Here is a 24743-nt window from a genome sequence, read left to right on the forward strand (position 1 = left end):
ACACACACCCGCCGAAAATTTGGTTCTGGGCCACCTTTGACTACGATTCAAACAGCATGTTCCTTTTTTTTTAAATGTATGTGCTTTCGCGAATTTGGGTTTTATGTGAAGTTCTAACAAATCTTCCATTCTCATTCGTAGACTTGTTGCCGAGGACGAAGCTTTGATTTAATAAAATTTCTCGCCTAGAAATAATTGCAACTATGATCCCAGGTGTTAGGCTGAAGGTGTAATATTGTCTGGAAGACCTTGCTTCTATAATCCATTATGTAATAACCTCGAGGATCCGGAGATGATATCTCATTGCAATAAGATTGCAATCATACTGACACCGTAGACGACGATCATCCCAGCTCCCTGATCAGATACGGACTCGGCCAGGCGTGATCGACTTTCCTTGTGTCACACATAATATCTCAGCCGGCAATCGTGCGGATTCGCAGAAATAAACTTTTCTTTTATATATAAACTTTTCTTTATTAAATTAAGCCTCCTCGTAGTTACCGCGCCTTCCCCTGTGCTTTGTATACAGCGCCCTCTAGACATCATTCAGACAAAAAACGGGGATTCCCCAAAGCACGCAATATACAGCCGTGCAATAATTTCATTCCCAATGGGTTCCACCCCCTAACATTCATGCATTAGCAGCAGACGGAGACAAAGCCTTCAAAGGCGCGGTGGAGTTAAGTGCTAACTCCGGTGGTATGTCGCGATTCATCTTGAATTGGTTGTGTGCTTTAACTTTATCCGTGAACGTGGCGTAGCATCAAGCATGTCTGTGCTCACGGGTCTAGAGTGTACAGTGAGCTGACTGCAGTGCACTGCAACAATTCTGGATAATCGACAGTGCCGGATCACTTGACTGTTACTGTTAGGAAAGTTTTTGCTTCAAATTGAAATAAGTGGCTTCTCTCAATATTAATGTTGAAGAAACTTCAGCTTTAAAAATAAAATGAGACCTCGAACTTGGCTGGTGAAATACTGTACTGGGGACCTTATTTTCGCTTTTTTATGGCCATTTCGGAGAATGTTGTCGGCTAAAGAGTGAGTATAGATTTGGCCTGATTTGATTTTGCTTGTTTTTCTGCACTAGGGTCCCAGTCTGCCAAATTACAGGCTTCGTCACAATCAGCATAGACCATGGCTGAGCCAGGCAAGAAGGCTCAATGTAGGAGAAGAGGCAGACCCAACAGGAGAAACAACAAAATGCCCTCCAATGATGAGCTGAAGCTTTGCACAGCGTATCTGTACCGCAAAGACGGCTGTAGCAGAGAGGATGACTGTAACTCTCTCCATATCTGCCGGTAATATATCCAGTACTTTTCTATAAAAAAAACAGTATAATTTAGCCCCATTTCATTTTCTCGAGGGGTTACTTGACAGGTTTTCAACAACTTATTTAAAGTCTTATCTTCCCTCCCCAAATTCTGAGCAGGAACACAAGTTGGGGGAGGGAGGGCCTCAAGCTTTGAGTTGGGGGAACCATGATGCCCCCCCCCCTGCGCATTTCCCTGGTGTATGCCACTGATAACAACATAGAATGCTCACAATGTTCACTTCTGATATGCGCATCCAGTTTGTTAATCCAGCTTCAAGGCTAGCTCCTTATTGAGATATCGTAAACCTTTATTTTCTGGTTTTGTGCTATGTAAGATAAAATCATATTAATAATAATTTGGGAAGCTAATCATCCTTAAGTGAAGCTGAGAAGCTGAATTGTGAAGGACGCTGCTAAAATGTGGTCGAGTCGCTGGCATGTAAAAGTGAAATAATGCTGCATGATATTATACAGATGAGGCTTCTCCCACTTTTAGAAATATCCCGCCCTGATTGTGAAAAATCAATGCAGACAGTTTATAGTTGCGTACCAAACTAAAGGGGGGGGGGGGCATTGTGCACCACTCCACCCCTTTTCAGAATTTTTGAGCAGAAAATTGCTTTGTGTTGTTTGAAATTGTGCACAAATCAAGAGGCCTCCCACTGGCCAAGTTACATTTATGCTAAGTACTTCATTTTTAAACAGGAGTAAGATGTAAAATGGCACATAGGTGGATGTTCCATTCAATTTCGACTGAATTTTTTATCTTGTATATTCCTGACAGCCACTACATACTGCAGCCTTGCCGAGCTGGGAGTGCCTGCAAATTCTCCCACGACCTCAGTGGCAGGCAACCAAGAGCCTTGTTCCGCAGACGATTTGGGATTGAGCACCTAGACGGACAATCGCTGCATAAATTCAGGCAGCTTTTTGCTGCAACTCTGAGAAAGCCGCCCACCGAAACCTCAGACCAGGAAGAGCACGGGGACAGTGGGATAGAGCCCCAGGAAAAGTTGATGAATTTCCTGCTGAGTTTCGAGCTTGCTGATGAAACATCTTCACAAGATAATTATCATGATGACAACGAAGATTGCTCGAAGGGGAAGGAGCCATACGGACAGACAACCCAACAAGCTAGGCCGTGGCAGAACAAACAGCCCAAGATCTGCTCCTTCTTTGTGGACGGGGTCTGCAAATTCACCTCCCACTGGGGTTTCAGGCACTGCTCCAGTCCATACCAGTGGCAGATTCGAGATGGCATGTGCGCTGACTGGCTGGACTTCACGCGGCAGCCAAATGACACAATCGAGGAACAGTTCTGCGATGTCAGAAATGGACAGTTCAGTGGAGCCATTCTTGCTTGGTGAGTTTCCTTCAAAATGTGGCAGTCACTTTTAAACCTGAACTAATATGCTGCTCAGTCTCCTTTTGTGTAGCATCATTAAAGGGAATATACAACATTTGCAAACATCGAAAAATAAAACTACCAAGTTTTTACGAAATACCTTAATAGGCTGTTGGTAAATGACAGTCTAAAGCATCCTGTAAAATTATGGCGCCTGGCGTGAAGTCATTTTCAAGAAAATGGTATTTTTGTATACATTTCCAACGGTGGTCGGCCGACCACCGTTGGAAAAACCTAACTATTTTTCAATTACTGCTCCAACTTTACACTTTTTTCAGTCCAAATTTTGTTTGCTATTGGTTACATGTTCATGAACAGGTGCAGGCCAGCTAGACTGGTTCCCTTACCTTACAATTTTCCGGCATCTATAAATTGGTCCATTTTATCTTTAATGGAGTCAAGGAACCAGACTACTTGAACATTTTTGTTTTTCTTGGTTTTTCCAGCATTTTCGAACACAAAACTTCAAACATGTCAGTGTAACAATATTTGATCTATTATACTAACCCCTCAAATGGTTCATTTCTGAAAATTACAGCAAAAGCCAATGATGTACATTCCCTTTAAGCGGACATGCATGCATGGTCGTGATATGTAGTATGGCATTGAAGAAGTACACTTGTTGCCCACTTATTAGGCAGGGCAGAGTAGATTGGTCTTCAATTGGCATTATTCCAGTTTACAAATGCTTCCTGGCCTCTTTGCTTTCGAGTGTTGTTCCCCAGCATATGCCTCAGAAGGGATGCTGTTGCATACTCTCATAGTTATTATTTCTGTTTTTAACCAAGCACTTACTTAGGAGACATTTTCTTAACTTCTTGCAGTTCTGAGGAAAACATGAACAGTGTTTTCTACAAAGTGACGATAACATTCGGCGTGGAGTCTTTCGGTGTCATTAATAACAACAAGAATGACAGAGACTTGGATGTGCGACGTCTTTGCACAGTGTCTGAAGCACAACCAGGCCGTCCCCGGAAGGGTCATAGCACTCTGTGGACGTGGTACTGGCAGGACACCAACCAAAACTGGATCAAGTTTCCGGTATAAAGACACATTTTGTACCGTTCCTGTCTGTTATTATGAAAGCAAAAAACACGCAAATATCTAAAGATATCCACTTAACAACATAACATGACTTCAAGATGTACTCAACAACAGATTTAAAAGCTATTCACTATTGAATTAGACATTGAAACAAACAATCCACTGCCGGTAATATGTTGAATTACATTTGAATTATTTGGGGCTTGACATTAATTCGGCTCTTGCCAGGTGGGTTCATTTGTGCGCAAAATTAAAAAATTTTCTAAATATCGGACAAAAACTAGCAATTTCATTTAATTAAAACAAATCATAAATATTCAAAATTCAAGAAGAAAAAAATCTACTTTTTCAAGAGCACTACTTATCTTTAAACCCAGACTATCCAGCCGCTTTTCCTTTTTAATCTCCTTCCACTAAAATATTGATTATTTTGTATTGTTTTAAAAAAAGAATGACATTTTACCTATTATGGCTACATCCACTAAAATCATTTTTTCCTTCACAGAATTCAGATTCCTGTTCCCCTTTGTCAAGCAGCCTTGAAATTGAAAGGAAATATCTGAAATTCGAGATTCAGAAAGGATCGCCTCAGTTCGACGTCACTACAAAGCTGGGCGAATGCCAGATTGACTTTTCCCAAATGGAACTGATGAGTCCAGCGTTGGACTACCCTCATCCCCTGGCACGAAGACCCAAGTGGAAGCCATCATCAGAACAAGGATCTTGTGATGGACAAAGGTATATGCAGTTCTCTATCCTAAGGTTTAATCCGCAAAGATTATAAACTTTTTTCTTCAAGGGTTGCTGAAATTGCCTTACTTTATTCCTCCCCCAAGAAAGGAAACTGTTCAGCCTGAAATTGTTTATCTCCTGATATGATGATATGTATGACGATTTACATTCACAAGGGTTGGTGCAATTAACTCCCATTGTGCATGTCTATTTTCCTGATCATATTTTTTATTAATTTTTTTTTAAATTATTTTTCATTTTTCCCCAAAATTCAAATGAGGAGAGGTCCCTCAGTGCTTTTCTTAGGCCCTCCCCCCACTTTTTGGTTAATTAATGAGAGTCAATGTTGTAACTAGTAGCCATGCAAGGCTTTGGTAGATCTTACCCTTTTGCTTATCCTGTCAAAGTCGAACCCATCATGAAATAATTTGTTGACTCCCATAACTATGGAAAATATTGTTATTTACATTTTTTCTACTTAGTCTGTTCTTTTTCATCCTGTTATTATCCTGAAGTGATCCTGTGGGCAGAACGGGGCCAAACAAATCCGGCGCTCCTAAAAAATCAAGCATTCGCACCCGAAAACTATCACGTGGGGGTCTTCAAGACACTCAAGCTGCTTACAACTCTGAAGTGGGTAAGGGTACGGAAAGCTTACTGGGCGTGCCCAGGGAAACAGACGTGCCTCCTTCAAAGAAAGCCTCGTCTGTGCAAAAGGATTTGTACGTCAAAACAAAGAAGGCTGAATCCTTGGCCCATCCCTCAGCATCGTCAGACACTGGAGCTTCTCTTTCCTCTGAAGAGGGAAGAAAAACTAAATTCCCAAAAGCTGCAGAGAGGCTTTCCAAAGCTCCCCAGCCTGTTGAACCGGGAGCGCAGTTACTCGCATCCAAGAAGCCTAAAGCATTAACGGATGACCAATCTGGGGAGCAGTTAGCCAGCTTCCTTAAAGCACGAGCAAGTGATCTAGGTGATCATGAGGAACCAGTGTTGCAAGAAAGCCCCATGAAGCCGCAGGAAAGTGTCCAAGTTGTCCGACCCAAGACCAAGAACCCATCAGGTCCATCCCAGATCCTTCCACTGATCTCTTCCACCTCTGACACCACATTGATGAAAGACAACCAGGTGATTGATCTAGGTGATCATGAGGAACCAGTGTTGCAAGAAAGCTCCATGAAGCCGCAGGAAAGTGTCCAAGTTGTCCGACCCAAGACCAAGAACCCATCAGGTCCATCCCAGATCCTTCCACTGATCTCTTCCACCTCTGACACCACATTGACAAAATACAGCCAGCCGACCCGTCGTCCAAACCAGAGGGAGTTCACCTACATCTGCCCGTACTTTTTACGGGGCAGGTGCATACACCAGGATGATAAGTACACTCACAAGCGTCACTTCCCTACCCCGTACCAGTGGCAGTTCCTAAACACGATGGTTCACGGAGCAGACTGGCAGGATTTTCCCTCCGCTGAGAACGATCATGTGGAGAAGTCATTTTGTGATGTGCAACGCGGCACCCATTCCAGTTTAAGGTGAGTTTGCATTCTTTTCACACACATCTTATAATCAAACTATAATTATCAAGTTAATTTTTGATTTTTTCTGGGTAGTAATTTAATGTCCCACATATCTGCGTTGGTTTGATTCACTGATGGTCATTAGAAATCAAACAGCTCAAGAAACACAAGTTCGTGGGTTGGAGTTCTGCCCAGAAAAAGCCTAACTAGTACATTTTGTTTTTGTGGCATTATGTTTGTGTAATATCATTTCAATAACTCTACAAACTATTCAAGTTGTCTATGACAGAGGCTACTCACGATTTTGTCACTGTTCATATCTTATAACTTCAGGCATATGGAACTTTCCTTCAGATCTGCTGATTTTCTCATTTGTTTACTTCTCATGAATGCTGCTACAAATTGAAAAACACTGTAAAGAGTCTTGTGTGTTTTGGAATTTCCTCGTTTTTTTTTTCCTTCTAAATTCCCAGTGGCATGCATGCCTGTATTACCTGTGTCCTTCCTTTTCATGTGTGACGGACATGTAGTTTGACTTGTGATGGACTTGACTAATTCCATCTGGTAATGGCCATTGATTGTTTGTGCATCTTACATTCCCCTGAATGACATACATGTATACAGCGTCCTTTTAACTATTTTACTCTTGTTTCTACAGTGGTGTACCACCTATAGGGGACATCTTTTTTGAAGGAACTCGCATGCATGGATCAACAATTGACATTCTCATCCGTCGCTTGTCCACCTCGTCCAGTATCTTGAAGAGCAACTGGGAGAACGCGTTCTGCACCGAGTGGATCTGGTATTGGCGTGATGAGACAGGAAAATGGATTGTGTATTCCGAACAGGTCTGCATGATTACAATTAATACTTTGTAATATCTATCATCTTTCTTGGTACAAATTTGACATTGACATACCAGGAAACTGCCAACTTAAGGCTAACTGTGACAATCGCAAACTTGCAAAAACTTTTTTTGTTTTTTTGTCTTGAAATTGAATGGTTTAAATATTTGTTTTAAACTAGACTTCGCTATTTCTTTCTGACAATTACTTTTGCTAAGTATTATCGCCAAACCTTTTTTATTCCTTTCTCTCCCTTTTTTTTTAGAATTCCAAAGGCATACATGCAGGCATCGACAGTGCCGCCATTGAGGAGAAGTTCCTGGTCTATGAAAGCAAAAATGGGGAGTCAGTTGTCAACTTTATGGCTGGGAATCAACAATACACACTGGACTTCACTGCAATGGAGCAGACTAATGTGCATTACAGAACACGCCGAGAAGTCCGGCGAAGACCTAAGTTTGTTGCCATGGACGAGCGCAAGATGCTGGCAAAGTAAGCAACATTTTTAGACAGGAAATTGTTTGGTTGAAATTTAATGCTAATGATCTCTTAATAGTTTTTATGTGTGTTTTGGTATTCAAATTAAGTCAATTTAAATTCATTAAATGTACAGGGAGCTATCTAAAGCGCAAGCAGGTGGTGTTGTCGTGCCAACCACCTGGGATAATCGAGGCACACAGACAGAAATGAAACTGGTCAGGCTGACGGACTACACCAGCCCTGAATACACCGTCATCGCCAACTTGTTCTGGGACACCATGGATAACAAGGGAAACATCGTCTCCATCCAGAGAATACAAAACCTGGAACTCTGGGAAGACTTCTACAAGTAAGTATCACTTTTTATTTTGTCAGTAGCTATGTGTATTAGCAATGCTAATAGTTGCTGGAATCATAAGCGTTGAAGTCGTCAATATCGGCAGTTATGCGAAGTTTTTGGGCGAACATGGTATTCCCATATTTCAAAATTTCATTTTTCAAAATGTCAACAGCATTCGAACCGGCATACAGAACACAGCTTTCTTAAAGAGGTTGTGGAATGCTCAAAGACATTTCCGTCATTTTTCGGGTATATGTAGCCTAAGGCGTGATGAAATAAAAACGACTATTGTTTCTGTCATGAAATGAGTACAAAAGGTACTTTTGAGAGCTGTTTTTCAGTTCCAGTTTTGACCCGAACGTGCAACTGTGTAAAAGTCGTCGCTGCGGGCAGCAAACAAAACACAGTAAATCGTGACGTAATAAACAGGACTCGTGTATGCTACTGTGCATCGGGAGTCCTGTTTATTACGTCACGATTTACTGTGTTTTGTTTGCTGCCCGCAACGACGACTTTTACACAGTTGCACGTTCGGGTCGAAACTGGAACTGAAAAACAGCTCTCAAAAGTACCTTTTGTACTCATTTCATGACAGAAACAATAGTCGTTTTTATTTCATCACACCTTAGGCTACATATACCCGAAAAATGACGGAAATGTCTTCGAGCATTCCACAACCTCTTTAAGAGCTGGATTTAATACATGTAATATTTGAAAGGGCAGAATTATGTCATTTATGCGTGTACAAACAAAAACAAATGAAGCATCGTTATACGATTAGCATACCTTATGATTTTCTTTTATCATGGCATTTTTTCAAAATAGCAAAATTGACTTCATGATATCAGCTGAGTTAATGTTTGAGTGGAAAATAACAGTTGAAACTCATTTTAAATTGTTACAAGGATTACTAAGGATTTTTTATACCTCTTATTGAAATGTAAATATTAGGATTAAGTATGTTGTAAGTATTAGCATGTAAGTTCGTTCACAGGCTTGAAAAAGAAAAAGAAATCCTAGACTTCTTCAGATAACAGTAGAACATGCTTGCTTGCAAATTTCTCACCTCAATGATTGTTGGTTCATTTTTACACATCTTTCTGTTACTCACAGAAAGGGTGAACGAATGAAGAAGAAAAATGGTAGCAAAGTTGTCTCTACCAAGCAGCTATTTCACGGAACGACGTCAGAAAAATATGCTAGCGCCATCTGCAGTCAGAATTTTGACTGGCGACTCAGCGGAAGTAACGTTGGTACTCGGTATGGCAAAGGCAGCTACTTTGCCCGCGACGCTGTCTTCGCCCATAGCTACACCAAGTCCGACGATCTCAACCACCGCTATATGTTCGTCGCAAAAGTTCTGGTGGGCACCTATTCAAACGGCCAATCAGAATATACGAGGCCGCCTCCCAAAGACCCGCAGAAGCCACTAGAAGACCTGTATGATTCCTGCGTGAACGACACGGCAGATCCCAAGATATATGTCATCTTTGAAAAAACCCAGGTGTACCCCGAATATCTGATCAAGTACAGTGAGGTGTCCAGGTACCAGACTGCTCCGACCTACATGTCTGGCAGCACCGCACCACGAAGCAGAGTTACTCTAACCACCCAAAACCCATCTACTTCCAGAACCCAAAGCCAATACACACCCTCCAATTCTGGGACCCAAAGACCAACCACTACCCCTTCAACTTCATCTGCCTACTCGCAGAGCGGATACACCCGTGCATCTTCTAATCAGTCCCAACAAAAACAACAAAGCAAGTGCACCATACAGTAACACAAATGCAAGTAAAATGCCAGAAGGTTTAACCCTTGGTTTGTTTGTTTCCAGAACTTTGTACAAGTACCCCCTCATCAATGTACACAGAGAGGAGGGACATATTACTGCTGTAGACTTGCTGTTCGTGTAAAGATGCTACGTGTTTTGGGCATTCTTGATATAAAAGAGGGGACCAACTATCAACAAAAATTGCCCTGTGACGCACGTAGATTTTACCCACAAACCTAATAGCGCCCTCCTATATATTGTGTCCACCATATCTCAGAGAGGCTTATGTATAGTAAAACAGTATCTTTCAATCCTATAAAAGATTGTTAAAAAACCCAACATATTTTGGAGTATCTGTTGGAAGGTTTAGGTTCTAATTGAAAAATATCATGATTGTATTTAAGCATGTACTTAATATATCTACCTTGAAGTGTTTAGTTCCTTTGTTCAATTTGACTGTGTACATTACAATAGAATGATGAAATAATTAATTGTTCAAATGTAAAATTAATTTCACTTATTTACAGTTACAATGACCTCATTTCATTCTGTTTTCTGTGTGGATTTGTTATATCCATGAAATAATGGAGTGCTAGTAGACTAAATTTGGTCCAAACATGAAACATGTGGTCCAAACATGATACCAGTTTGACTTTGAAGTAAAAATGAATTTTGGATGTTTTAATATTAATCATATTCATGAGCTTAGGCCCAATGTGCTATTATATTGTTGCAGGTTTATAGTGACGTACAACCAGTATTTAAATTTTGAGCTAATTTTATTGTCAATATGACTCTCTTATTCAGACAAAGAAATTAAGGCATCCACTAGTGATGGAGGGGCAGCCTTATCGCAATATTGTCACAAATGGAATAGTTGTGATCTAAAACTTCTGTAATATTACCTACGTATGTTAGACTAGAGCCGAGTAATTATATAGGTGTAGCCATCTAGTAAATGTAGTTTAGCACATTAGTGTAGTTTCAAGTAGACATCTATTATTTTTGGAGATCTTTTGAAAGTTTCATTTTAGTTGGAATCAATTTACAAACATTGATATATATATTGTGGAAATAAGTGTATTTGATTTAATTTTAAGGCAGTTTGTACTTTATGCCAGTTTAATGAAAAACAATTTGCAATATTACTTTTTGGGAAATTATCAATGTTAAAGGGCTAACTGTGCATTTGAATGAAAATTGGCTGAAGTTCAACATTTCTTGAAAATTTAAAACTGTACGGGGTTAACCTTGTATTTGAATCAAACTTTGATGAAATTTTGTTTTTGTCAGAAACCTAAAAATGTAAGGGGTTAACCTTGAATTTTGATTGAAATAAGTCGAAATTTCATTTTTCTGAAAAATGAAGATTTCTAAGGGATTAACTTTGCCATTTATTCAAAATTGGGCAAAATTTGATTTTTGAGTAAACTTAAACATTTGTAAGACCTTGCATTTTGATTGAAATAGGGCAAAACTTAATTTTTCTGAAAAATTAAGACTTCTTAGGGGTTAACCTTGCATTTTGATAAAAATTTTGCAAAATTTCATTTTTCTGAAAAATTGATTTCTAACGGTAATCCCTTAGAAATGTCAATTTTTCATTTCAAAATTGGGAAAAATTTGATTTTAAGGTAAAATTAAACATTTGTAAGGGGTAACCTTGCATTTTGATTGAAATAGGGCAAATTTTCATGTTTCTGAAAAATTGAGATTTCTAAGGGATTAACCTTGCCATTTATTCAAAATTGGGCAAAATTTGATTTTCGAGTAAAATTAAACATTTGTTAGGGGTTAACCTTGCATTTTGATTGAAATAGGCAAAACTTCAGTTCCGAAAGGTATTAGAATATAGAAGAAAGCATCGTAGATTTCAAATCTTCCGGTATAGGAGGATGCCCCGGACACCCCGCCCCTAGCAGGGCGTGTATTCAATATACATGTTTATTTCTAGGAAATTAGAAATTGAGAAAAAAAAAACAGATGGAACTGCCCCCCCCCCCCCCCCCCCCCCCCCCTCCCCCCACCCCCGCTGAAAATTTGGTTCTGGGCCCGCCTTTGACTACGATTCAAACAGCATGTTCATCTGTCGAATTTTAAAATGTACGGTGCTTTAGCGAGTTTGGGTTTTATGTGAAGTTCTAACAAATCTTCCATTCTTATTCGTAGACTTGTTGCCGAGGACGAAGCTTTGATTTAATAAAATTTCTCGCCTGGAAATAATTGCAACTATGATTTCAGGTGTTAGGCTGAAGGTGTAATAATGTCTAAGACCTTGCTTCTATAACCTCGAGGATCCGGAGATAATATCTCATTGCAATAAGATCATACTGACACCGTAGACGGTGATCATCCCAGCTCCATGATCAGATACGGACTCGGCCAGGCGTGATATCTCGGCCGGCAATCGTGCGGATTCCCAGAAATAAACTTTTCTTATAAACTTAACTTTTCTTTATAAAATTAAGCCTCCTCAGAGTTACCACGCCTTCCCCTGTGCTTTGTGTACAGCGCCCTCTACTACTGCCTCTAGACGTCATTCAGACAAAAAACGGGGATTCCCCAAAGCACGCAATATATACAGCCGCGCAATAATTCCATTCCGGAAAATGGGTTCCACCCTAGGCGCAAGACTTTTCTCGGTTATGAGGGGATGATTTCGTCTTAGTTTGGGCACATTAAATGTTGTTATTGCAAAGGCGCAGTGGAGTCAAGTGGTAGCTCCGGTGGTATGTCGTGATTCTTCTTAAATTGTGTGCTTTAACCCGTGTTAATAATAATAAGCATGTCTGTAGAAAAATGTATCAGTCCACATGGTCCACCTAAAACGACGAGGATCTATTTCGACGCATTCGCATTCAATTTGCGTTGGACAACGCACGCGCTGTCACGTAGTGGCTGTTGAGGGTCGACAGCTGTAACATGATTTTAACGGCTATCTTTACAGTTGAAAATAGACTCAATAGCAAAGAAAGTCGAAAGAAACATTTGGTACCCGCTCTCTGTTCCTATACATTCCCTCCACATGCTATTGTGTAGTCAATCTTTATCAGAAAGTTAGACATGCGTACATTAGACATGTATACCAGTCTAGTCTTGGGCTTCAAATTCAAATCACTTGGCTTAATTCTCTTTCAATGTTGAAGAAAAGTCAGCTTTAAAAATTGAATTGAGACCTCGAACTTGGCTGTTGAAAGACGGGGGACCTTTCCTTCGTTTTTTTTTTATATGGACATTTTGGAGAATGTGGCAGCTAAAGAGTGAGTAGAGTTGGCCTGATTTGATTTTGCTTGATTTTTTTCTGCACTATACTAGGGCCTCAGTTTGCCAAATTACAGGCTTCATCATAATCAGCATAGATCACGGCTGAGCCGGGCAAGAAGGCTCAACGTAGCAAAAGAGGCAGACCCTACAGGAGTAACAACTAACAACAAAATGTCCTCCAAAGATGAGCTGAAGCTTTGCACAGCGTATCTGTACTACAAAGACGGCTGTAGCAGAGAGAACTACTGTAACTCTCTCCATATCTGCCGGTAATCAATCAAGTACTTTGCAATTAAAAACAGGGACATATATTTGGCCTGCTTTGTCTGTGCACTGTCTGTTGACTGACATATGACCAGTCACAGGGCTTGCTAGACATACTGGTTTGATCTGACTGTTTGTGAAATTCTTTTTGAATGTGACTGTTTAAATTTTTTAATGTTTGTGCACTGTGGCCCCTCCCACTTTTAGAAATATCCCGCCCTGATTGTGAAAAATCAGTGCAGACATTTTATAGTTGCGTACCAAACTAAGGGGGGAATAGGGACACTGCCTCACTCCAAGTAATCAGATTTTTAAAATCCTGTTTGTACATGACAGTCACTACATACTGCAGTCTTGCCGAGCCGGAAGTGCCTGCAAATTCTCCCACGACCTCAGTTGCAGGCAACCGCAAGCCTTGTTCCGCAGACAGTTCAGGATTAAGCACCTAAATGGTCAGTCACTGCATAAATTCAGGGAGCTTTTTGCGGCGACTCTGAGAAAGCCGCCCATGGGAAGGTCAGACCCCCAGGAAAAGTTGATGAATTTCCTGCTGAGTTTCAAGCATTGTGATGAAACATCTTCACAAGATAATTATCGTGATTGTGATGACAGTGAAGATCACTCAAGGGGGAAGGAGCCTTACCGACGGACAACCCAACAAGCTCGGCCCTGGCTGGACAAATATCTCAAGATCTGCTCCTTCTATGTGAGCGGGGGCTGCAAGTTCACCTCCTCGCACCAGGGTTTCAGGCACTGCTCCAGTCCTTACCAGTGGCAGATTCGAGATGGAAGGCGCTCTGACTGGCTGGACTTCACGCGGCAGCCAAATGACGCAATCGAGGAACATTTCTGCGATGTCAAAAATGGAGAGTTTAGTGGAGCCATTCTTGCTTGGTGAGTCTTGCTTTCAATTGTTGTTCCCTAGCATATGCTTCAGGAGTGTCGCTGTCGCATACTCTCCTAGTTATTATTTCAGTTTTTAACAGACACTTTCTCAGGAGACATTTTCTTTACTTCTTGCAGGTCTGAGAAAAACATGAAAAGAGTTTTCTACAAAGTGACGATAACATTCGGCGTGGAGTCTTTCAGCGTCAGTAGTCACAGGAATGACAGAGACTTGGATGTGCGACGTCTTTCCACAGTGTCAGAAGCAGGCCGTCCCCGGAAGGGTCATAGCACTCTGTGGACGTGGTACTGGCAGGACATCAACCAAAACTGGATCAAGTTCCCGGTATAAAGACACATTTTGTGCGCAATTTGTGTCTAAAATTTTTCTTTAAATTCAGAGGGGTGCAGACACCCAATATCGGACAAAAAGTTGTTTTTTCTTTTAATTTAAACAAATCATAGATATTCAAAATTCAAGAAGAAAAAAATCTACTTTTTCAAGAGCACCACTGATCTTTAATCCCAAACCATCTATCCGCCTTTTTTTTTTAAATCTCCTTCCACTAAAATATTGATTATTTTGTATTTTTTTAAAAAGAAGAATGACATTTTACCTATTATGGCTACATCCACTTAAATAGTTTTTTTCTTTCACAGAAGTCAGATTCCTGTTCCCCCTCGTCAAGCAGCCTTGAAATTGAAAGGAAATATCTGAACTTCGAGATTCAGAAAGGATCGCCTCAGCTCGACGTCACTACAAGGCTGGGCGAATGCCAGATTGACTTTTCCCAAATGGAACTGACGAGTCCAGCACTGGACTACACTCGTCCCCTGGCACGAAGACCCAAGTGGAAGCCATCATCAGAACAAGGATCTTGTGATGGACAAAGATATTGGCAGTTCTCTATCCCAAGGTTTAATCCGCAAAGATTATAAACTTTTTTCCTCAAGGGTTGCTGAAATTTCCTTACTTTAACAAGAAAAGAAACTGTTGAGCCTGAAATTGTTCATCTCCTGATATTCACAAGGGTTGATGCAATTCACTCCCATTGTGTATGTCTATTTTCCTGATCATATTTTTTATTTTTTTTTTTATTTTTTATTTTTCCCCATAATTCAAATGGGGAGATGTCCCTCAGTGCTTTTCTTAGGCCCTCCCCCCACTTTTTGGTTAATTAATGAGAGTCATTGTTGTATCTATTAGCCATGCAAGGTTTGGGTAGATCTTACCCTTTTGCTTGTCCTGTCAAAGTTGAACCCATCATGAAATAATTTGTTGACTCCCATAACTATGGAAAATATTGTTATTTACATTTTTTCTACTTAGTCTGTTCTTTTTCATCCTGTTATTATCCTGAAGTGATCCTGTGGGCAGAACGGGGCCAAACGAATCCGGCGCTCCTAAAAAATCAAGCATTCGCACCCGAAAAGTATCGTGTGGGGGTCTTCAAGATACTCGAACTGCTTACAACTCTGAAGTGGGTACGGAAAGCTTACTGGGCGTGCCCTGGGAAACAGACATGCCTCCTTCAAAGAAAGCCTCGTCTGTGCAAAAGGATTTGTACGTCAAAACAAAGAAGGCTGAATCCTTGGCCCATCCCTCAGCATGGTCAGACACTGGAGCTTCTCTTTCCTCTGAAGAGGGAAGGAAAACAAAATTCCCAAAAGCTGCAGAGAGGCTTTCCAAAGCTCCCCAGCCTGTTGAAGCGGGAGCGCAGTTACTCGCATCCAAGAAGCCAGAAGTCCTATTTGGGGAGCAGTTAGCCAGAATTCTTAAAGCACGAGCCAGTGATCTAGGTGATCGTGAGGAACCAGCATTGCAAACCTATTTGAAGCCTCAAGAAAGTGTCCAAGTTGTCCGACCCAAGACCAGGAACCCATCAGATCCATCCCAGATTCTTCCACCAGTCTCTCCTACCTCTGAAACCATGACGATGAAAGACAACCAGGCGACCCGTCGTCCAAACCAGAGGGAGTTTACCTATATCTGCCCGTACTTTTTACGGGGCAGGTGCATATACCAGGATGATAAGTACACTCACAAGCGTCACTTCCCTACCCCGTACCACTGGCAGTTCCTGGACACGACGGTTGAAGTCAGGGAATGGCAGGACATTCCTTCCACTGAGAATGATCGTGTGGAGAGGTCATTTTGTGATGTGGAATGCAACGAGCATTACAGTTTCAGGTATGTTCATATGCTTTTCAGTATTTAGAGTTTGAAAGTGTAGGAAGCACATCTGCTGTGACCAAAACTCGCATGCCAATGCACTATTTACGTACATAATCTATTTGTTTTTCTTTTCTTTAATTAATGTACAAAAGCTGTAACTTGGTTTCAGAAATCAGTTCCTGAGTTCCTAAAATAGAATAAGTTTGAGGGTCGGAGCACTGCCTTGAATGAAGCCCAAGTAGTGCAGCTGATTGTTACATGAGAACCTTTGAATAATGAATATTTGCCTGCAGAGTTGTAGTCAGGTGCACACAGATCTATCAAAATTCATCTGATCTCAAGTCAAGTTGCAAAATATTGAAGAAATTATTTCTTTGTTATTGTTCATCCTCTGATACTTGTGACCTAACTTTTGATTGACTTGTGATGGACTTGACTACAATTCTGTCACCCGGAGAAAAGTTCCTTCCAATTATCACACTGAATAGTATATTCTTTTCACAGTGGTGTGCCATGGCCTATAATGTACATCTATTTCGATGGAACTCGCATGCATGGTTCAACGATTGACATTCCCCTCCGTCGCTTGTCCACCTCGTCCAGTATCTTGAAGAGTAACTGGGAGAAGGCATTCTGCACCGAGTGGATCTGGTATTGGCAGGACGAGACAGAAAAATGGATTGTATACTCTGAACAGGTCTGCCTTACAATGAATGTGTTGTAGTGTTTTCTTTCTTTAAACAAAGATACTGATAACAGGGAACTGCAAACTTAAGGCTTGACCGATCAGAAACAAGCTATTTAAATGAACGGTGACAACGACATACTTATAAATTCACTTGTGATTTGTCTGGAAATTAACTATGTTTTAACTGTTTCTTTTAAACTGGATTTTTATTTTTGCCAAGTATTATCTCAAAATCTTTTTTGTTCCTTTCTTTTTTATTTTTCAGAATGCTAAAGGCTTACAGGCGGGCATCGACAGTGCCACCATTGAGCAGAAGTTTGTGGACTATGAGAGGACAAATGGGGAGTCGGTCATCAACTTTACCGCTGGGACTCAACGATACACACTGGACTTCACTGCAATGAAGCAGACTAATGTCCGATACGGTACACGCAGAGAAGTCCGGCGAAGACCCAAATTTGTAGCCATGGACGAACGCAAGATACTGGCAAAGTGAGAAATTTTTTTCTTTTTGAGTTACGAAGTTTTGAACAAAAAAAAAATGATCATTTGAATTGTCGACTGCTGTGAAAGGACATTGTGTTTTTGTACACCGGAGGGACACATGGAACCCAAGGTGCATCCTTGCAGGGTGGGTAAAAACACAGAACAGAACAAATGGAAAAAAAAAACATGTCCAACATCACACAGTCAACAGTTGTTGTGTTTTATATTACAATCAAGACAAAAAAGGCTTAGGCTAGTTCATGCTTGGTATTAAAGTGAACATGTATATTTACATAATAGTAAGGTACATTAGTAACAAAAATGCTAAGGATCGTTACACAGTGGACAAAAGCACCATTTTTTCACCAAAGCATCTCCATGGTTGGGATGTGTGTGAACCTTGATATTTGTTAATGTTGAGTACAGAATGCTAGCAATGTCAATGAAACTTTTAAATGAAAAGAAAAACCTTCAGGGGAAAGGTATGAACTTTTGCCCCTATTGAAAGATCGAATGAAAAAAATCGTGGCCTGCTTTAAGGCCCCTGAAAATGTTGGACTCTGGATGCACTGTGATGAAATATACTGAAGTGTATACTTAAACTTATAAAATCCGAAAGGGTGTTTTTTGGTTCAAGTTAAAACAAAATGGTTCCACTGGAAGCAGGTGAATTTCTGTTCATAAAAATATTCACATAGGCCTAAACGATGTAGCTCTTGATATATTTGCAGTGTTATTTGTTTGTTACAGGGAATGGCAAATATAAAAGATTAACAAACCAAATGCATCTTTATGTTTATGATCGGTAGGTGGCAAGTTTGGGGCTAGGCAAGGATTTATCGGTCTACTGAGTTTTTATGAGAAAAAACTTGCAAAGGGTAATACATGAATAGCTTCTTTATTAAAACGAAACTACACTGGAACTAGTTTCAATGGAAGCCCGTCCCACTCCTATTAGGTTGGGATGTGTGTGAACCTTGATATTTGTTAATGTTGAGTACAGAATGCTAGCAACGTCAATGAAACTTTTAAATGAAAAGAAAAACCTTCAGGGGAAAGGTATGAACTTTGCCCCTGTTGAAAGATCGAATGAAAAAAATCGTGGCAAGCATAATCCAGTTTGCCACCATTGTCATGGCCGAGGTTATTTTTTTCGGGTCAAAGCTTCCACCATGGCGGAAATATCATAGACATGTCATGATTTTAGATACATTGAGAGAAATATTGATTCTGCACTGCCTGAAAATTTAGAAAATACCTCCTCCTGATATTTTACAGTGTTACTTTGTGCTAGACGTTCGAAGCGCCGCGCTTAGCCGGACATATTTTTAGGGCAAGCATAATGTATAGCGCAGCGGCGCAATTTCAACGTCGTAGAACACTGCTGGCTGGAACACATTTTTTTGCCCGGGAGAAGGGGGTGCTGAAGCATATTTCAGCACCCCAATCCAAAAAGTTGGGGGTGCTGCAGCACCCACAGCACCCCCCCGTTCCCGCGGGCTTGTTATTTTCGTTTCGGACTATTGAACCTTCGGACTGATTAACCTTATTCTAAATTCGGACTATCGAACCTTCGGATAAATAAACCTTCAGACTGATGAACCTTCGGATTAATGAACCTTCGGACTATTGCATCAAATGTTCGGATTAACGAACCTTATTTCATTTTCGGACTAATGAACCCCCCTTATGGAAATTTTGTGCATTTGAACTATCGAACCTTCGGACTATTGGACCTTCGGACTATCGGGCGGCCCCCGTTTGTAATACATTGTTAAAAGACGTACCATCACCATTTCCGGCCACTCTGTTAATCTATTCAGGTTACCACGTTCCTTTCTGTCTGGCTCCTAACCCATACCTCATTACCCGTAATATACAACACATAAGAATGTTACGTCTTCCAGCTATAGTAAATGGTCAAAACAAATGGATGTGGTAAAGACCAAATTCAAGGAGCCGCACAATTTCACACAATTTATTTTCTGCGTGACAAATACCGTCATTGTAGCACTTTTGTCCATAATCAAAAATGCTGAGATTTTTCAAGAAAATTTGAAAATAGTGACGTCACTGCAACAGCAAATCAGCTTATTGTTACTTAAATGTCACTGATTATATCACTCTTCAATTCCCTGACCCTCAAAATGTCAAATTAATTACTTGGAATCTCATCACAACGCTTCACGACCTTATTTTCTACAATTAATTACTGTACAAGCTCGGTAGTATATTGTGACGTCATTAAATTACCTCATAAAGTACCCTTCCTGTCATCTGATTTTTATCATCCTACCCTATTTTTGATCCTAACACATTGGCAAAGCTTTTGGTGAAAAAAATGGTGCTTTTAAATACCATGTAACGATCCTTAGCATTTTTGTTACTAATGTAGCTCGCTATAAGATGCCTCACTTTTCCGCTTATCTCTGGAACAAGTTTAAACATATTTATGATACTAATAATTAATTACAAAAACTCTTTTGGCATAGAATTTGAACTTTTCTCTCGAACTTAAAATCAACATCTCACAATACCACATACTGTATGCATGTTTAAACAAAGTGTCAATGTGACTACCCAAAATCCATGATTCTAGCCTAAAAAACATGTCTTTTGACCAAAAAAAAGGTTTTTTTGACCCACAAAATCACCCTTAACTATATTCAATCCCCATGACATACCGCTCAAATAAAAGAGCTTGCTGTCTCCTTTAATTTGATACCACATTTGTTGCTGTAATGCTTGTAGTTCTAAAGATTATTATCAATTTATATTTTTTTCATGTAATAATTAGCTGATGACGTCATAATGACGTCATACATGCCCTTCCCATCATCCAATTTTTTGCGTCCGTCTTTTTTTCGAAAAGGTATACCATGGAGATGCTTTGGTGAAAAAATTGTGCTTTTGTCCACTGTGTCACGATTTTTTCACTAAGGTACCTCACTATAATGGCAAGTACTTTTCCAGGATTAGAAATTTGATGTTAAGCTTTTTTAAAAGTTAAAAAAAATGTTTTTTAAATTGAAGTTTTTGTGTGTGTTAGTATTCACTGGTATCAATTCAAATTCAATTTTAAAAATGTACAGGGAGCTTTCTAAAGCACAAACAGGCGGTGTTGTCGTGCCAACGACCTGGGATAATCGAGGCACACAGACAGAAATGAAACTGGTCAGGCTGACGGACTACACCAGCCCTGAATACACCGTCATCGCCAACTTGTTCTGGGACACCATGGATAACAAGGGAACCATCGTCTCTGTCGAGAGAATACAAAACCTAGAGCTGTGGGAAGACTTCTACAAGTAAGTATTGATTTCATCAGTAGCTCAGGCAGTATGACGCGTATGAGTTGCTGGAACCATAGGTATTGAAGTCGGCAACATCTGCAGTGATCTATGCAAAGATTGAACTTGGGGGCACATGGTATTTCCAAATTTCTGTGTGTGGGCTCATGAACAAGAAAGGGGGAGTTGGGGGAGACCACTGCGAGAAACATCCAAACGCAGTCGCTCACGCAAAGACGCTATGGCCTTGTGCATGCACATTCAGAAGAAAAAAAAATGCGTACTTTTTAGCTACACGCACGTGAGCCAGTACACCCATGCGATTTGTCCAATTCATGGAGCTGGTTTCTCAAAGGTGGTCTTTAAAAAGCACCATCTCTTAATTGATTATGCATAGAGCCCATACAACAGCAGCAATGATGTGAAAGTGCAGCACAATGTTCATTCATGTATGTAGAAATGATTACAATTTAAACAATTCAATCTGTTGCCATTAAGGAGTGTCATTGTTTATTGTTGTTTTCCAGTGTTTTGGGTGGCAGTCTTTTTTTTTCCCCAAGAAAGTAATATCAACTGATTATCTGATTAACTGTAGAAAGTACCAATTGAGGAAACTCATTTGACATTTTGTAAAGGATTTTTTTTACCTTTTATCGCTCGGCCCAGATGTAAGTTCATTCACAGGCTTGAAAAATCAAATCAAATCAAATCTCAGACTTTTTTCAGATGAAAAAAGAACATCATTCAGTCCTACAAATGCATGCGGATATCTCACCTACTACAAGCCTATTTAGCTAACTGTTGGTTCGTTTTTCTACACATAATCAATGGTCTTATTACTCACAGAATTAGTGAACGAATGAAGAAGAAAAATGGCAGCAAAGCTGTCTGTACTGAGCAGCTGTTTCACGGAACGACATCTAAAAAATATGCCAGCGCCATCTGCAGTCAGAATTTTGACTGGCGACTCAGCGGAAGTAACGTTGGTACTCGGTATGGCAAAGGCAGCTACTTTGCCCGCGACGCTGTCTTCGCCCATAGCTACACCAAGTCCGACGATCTCAACCACCGCTATATGTTCGTCGCAAAAGTTCTGGTGGGCACCTATACAACCGGCCAATCAGAATATACAAGGCCGCCACCCAAAGACCCGCGGAAGCCACTAGAAGACCTGTATGATTCCTGTGTGAACGACACGGCAGATCCCGAGATATATGTCATCTTTGAAAAAAACCAGGTGTACCCCGAATATCTGATCAAGTACAGCGAGGTGTCCAGGTACCAGCCAGCACCCACACCTGCACCACGAAGCAGAGTTCCTCCAGCCACAGCCCAGCGAGTACCAGTTGGGAACCCATATACCACCTCTAGTTCCAGAACCCAAAGCCAATATGCCACATCTAGTTCTAGAACCCAAAACCCATATGCCACATCTAGTTTCGCAGCCCAAAACCCATATGCCACATCTAGTTCTAGAACCCACAACCCATATGCCACATCTAGTTCCACAGCCCAAAACCCATATGCCACATCTAGTTCCACAACCCAAAACCCATATGCCACATCTAGTTTTAGAACCCAAAGCCAATACACATCCTCCAGACCCGGGACCCAAAGCCCAACCACTACCCCTTCAACTTCCGCCAACTCACAGAGCGGATACACCCGTACATCTTCTAATCAGTCACAACCAAAACAACAAAGCAAGTGTACCATACAGTAACACAAATGCAAGTACCCTCAAGTGGAAGACCAGATGAAGGTTTAACCCTTGGTATGTTGCTTCCAGCCTGAGAACTGTGCACAAATACCACGTCAATGGTTACAATGAGAGGAGGGATGTATTACTGCTATACAGACGTGATGTTAATGTCAAGATGCTATGTGTTTTGGGCATTCTTAATATGAAAATTTATCATGCTTACTTCTACAATAAATTCTTGAACAGAGCAAGCAATTCAATTTAATTCAAATAAACATTTATTTCCATATACAGCCAATACACAATAGATAATGATTATTCATAATCATACAAAAACTAGAAAATTACATTAGAGACCTAAAACAAAGCACATATAAGGCCAGGTTCATGCAAGAACTATTGGTACATGTATATATAACCATAGTTTGACTATGTTAGCCCGAACTCTGTCTAGTCGACGATGGGTGGACTACTCTAGTCTAGTAAATATTGTAACAAAATTTGATTTTATTATTGTCCCAATTGCACCTTTAAACTATAGAGAGTGCTTTGGCCACAGTGATCTATGGTAGTCATGTATTGCACCTGTTTTTAAGTCAGATTAATGCCACAAAACTATTTCTGAGCTTAGTTTGTTCAACTTAACCTACTTAATCCACAATAGATAGTATTTGGGCTGCAGTCAAACCACAGATGGAGCTCTCATTGTAGTCTTTATTATTTACTCTCGCAGTGCTAGGGATATATGTTCCTCGCCTGTATACCTCTGCACTTTGTGTTTATGCAAATATCTCCAAGCAAGAAAGACACACTGCATCAGCATTCGTGAAATTCTTCGTGCATATTTTGACCCAGCACTATCAAACTCCTTTGAAAGCCCAGAAGGGCGTGGACTTAATTGTGACTGGGGCATGGTAGTGTGCATAGTTCCTTATTTTCTAAGTGCCTGTACATGTATGGCTAGTTTAACCTTTTTTTGTGCAAGACGCAGTGTTCTTTAATTTGCATCACCACCACCACCATTACACCAAAGGGTTCATGGTCTGCATAGTCTTGTGAGTATGTTCCAATTTTACCCCCTTGTACCCAGTAGTTTTTACATTGCCTAGTAGACTACAGTGTCCCATCGTAGTGGTCCCCAGTCTGAGTTCTTAGCTCTGTCAGTAACTAGTCATTTAAATTATATTATTCATATTTGCATGCTCTCCCCTGGTTAATTATTTTGTAAGCAAAGAAGCACTAATTCAATTTGCATTATTTGTCTTTTCTGATATTGCACATACTTTTGCCTTTGTCTGTTACTTTGTGATCAACATCCATGTATTTTTGATCAATTAGTTAATCCTCCAACTCGGACGGTCGGCCTCTTTGGGTCGCCATTGTGTGACTGCCATTTTCTGATGGTCAGGACATGACACTAGTTTGTCGTTTGCACTTCAAGTTCAGTGCGCATGTGCTAGGTAGGTCATGAACCAACCACTAGTTAACCACTGGTCCTTGCTCGAACTTGCCCTATGGTTCATGCACGTAGATTTACCCAAACCAATGTATAGTAACCTTTCAATCCTATAAAAGATCGTTAAAAATCCAACATATTTTGGAGAGTATCTGTTGGAAGGTTTAAGTTCTAAATGAAAAGTATCATGATTGTGTTTAAGCATGTACATGTACTTATATCTACCTTGAAGTGTTTAGTTTCTTTGTTCAATTTGACTGCAAAGGTAAAATTAATTTCACTTATTAGTCACGATGACATCATTTATTCTGTTTTCTGAATGGATTTGTTAATCTTATTGTCAAATTGACTCTAATTTTTTGATAAAAGAAATTAAGGCAATCTTAAATCTATCATTTTCGGAGATCTTAAAAAGTTTTATTTTAGTTTGAATCTATTTACAAACATTGAAATTGTACTTGATTTAATTTAAAGGTAGATTGTACTTTATGCCAGTTTTCTGAAAAATTTACATTTGTAAGGGGTTTAACCTTGCCTTTTATTCAAAATTGGGCAAAATTTGCTTTTCGAGTAAAATTAAATATTTGTAAGGGGTTTAATAACCTTGCATTTTGATCGAAATTGGGCAAAATTTAATTTTTCTGAAAAATTTACATTTCTAAGGGTTAACCTTGCCTTTTATTCAAAATTGGGCAAAATTTGATTATCGAGTAAAATTAATTATTGTAAGGGGTTAACCTTGCATTTTGGTCGAAATTGGGCAAAATTTCATTTTTGAAAAAAAATACATTTGTAAGGGGTTAACCTTTGCTTTTATTCAAAATTGGGCGTCATTTGAATTTCGAATAAAATTCATTATTGTTAGGCGTTAACCTTGCATTTTGATTGAAATTGGGCAGAATTTCATTTCCTGGGGTAACCTTAAGGGGTTAACCTTGCATTTTGATCAAAGTTGGCCAAAATTTCATTTTTCTGGAAAAAAATACATTTGTAAGGGGTTAACCTTGCCTTTTATTCAAAATTGGGCAAATTTGATTTTCGAGTAAACTTAAATATTTGTAGGGGGTTAACCTTGCA

At 40.0% G+C, this 24743-nt stretch overlaps 1 protein-coding gene across 1 annotated transcript; it reads left to right on the forward strand.

The window, feature by feature from the left end:
- The first annotated feature begins 540 nt into the window (after positions 1–540).
- Positions 541–23469, forward strand: LOC119723968. Its single transcript, XM_038194890.1, has 20 exons — positions 541–702; positions 1094–1304; positions 2103–2681; positions 3548–3764; positions 4273–4505; positions 5015–6031; positions 6675–6864; positions 7127–7353; positions 7475–7690; positions 8795–9460; positions 12124–12184; positions 12771–12988; positions 13320–13877; positions 14007–14214; positions 14529–14785; positions 15232–16059; positions 16549–16741; positions 16998–17224; positions 20311–20526; positions 21355–23469. The coding sequence occupies exons 2-20, from the start codon at positions 1141–1143 to the stop codon at positions 22229–22231; spliced, it is 7152 nt and encodes a 2383-aa protein (XP_038050818.1). The 5' UTR covers positions 541–702; positions 1094–1140; the 3' UTR covers positions 22232–23469.
- The last annotated feature ends 1274 nt before the right edge of the window (positions 23470–24743 follow it).

This window comes from Patiria miniata, unplaced genomic scaffold (genome assembly GCF_015706575.1).
Source record: "Patiria miniata isolate m_02_andy unplaced genomic scaffold, ASM1570657v1 HiC_scaffold_17, whole genome shotgun sequence".
In the NCBI taxonomy this organism is placed as follows: domain Eukaryota; kingdom Metazoa; phylum Echinodermata; class Asteroidea; order Valvatida; family Asterinidae; genus Patiria; species Patiria miniata.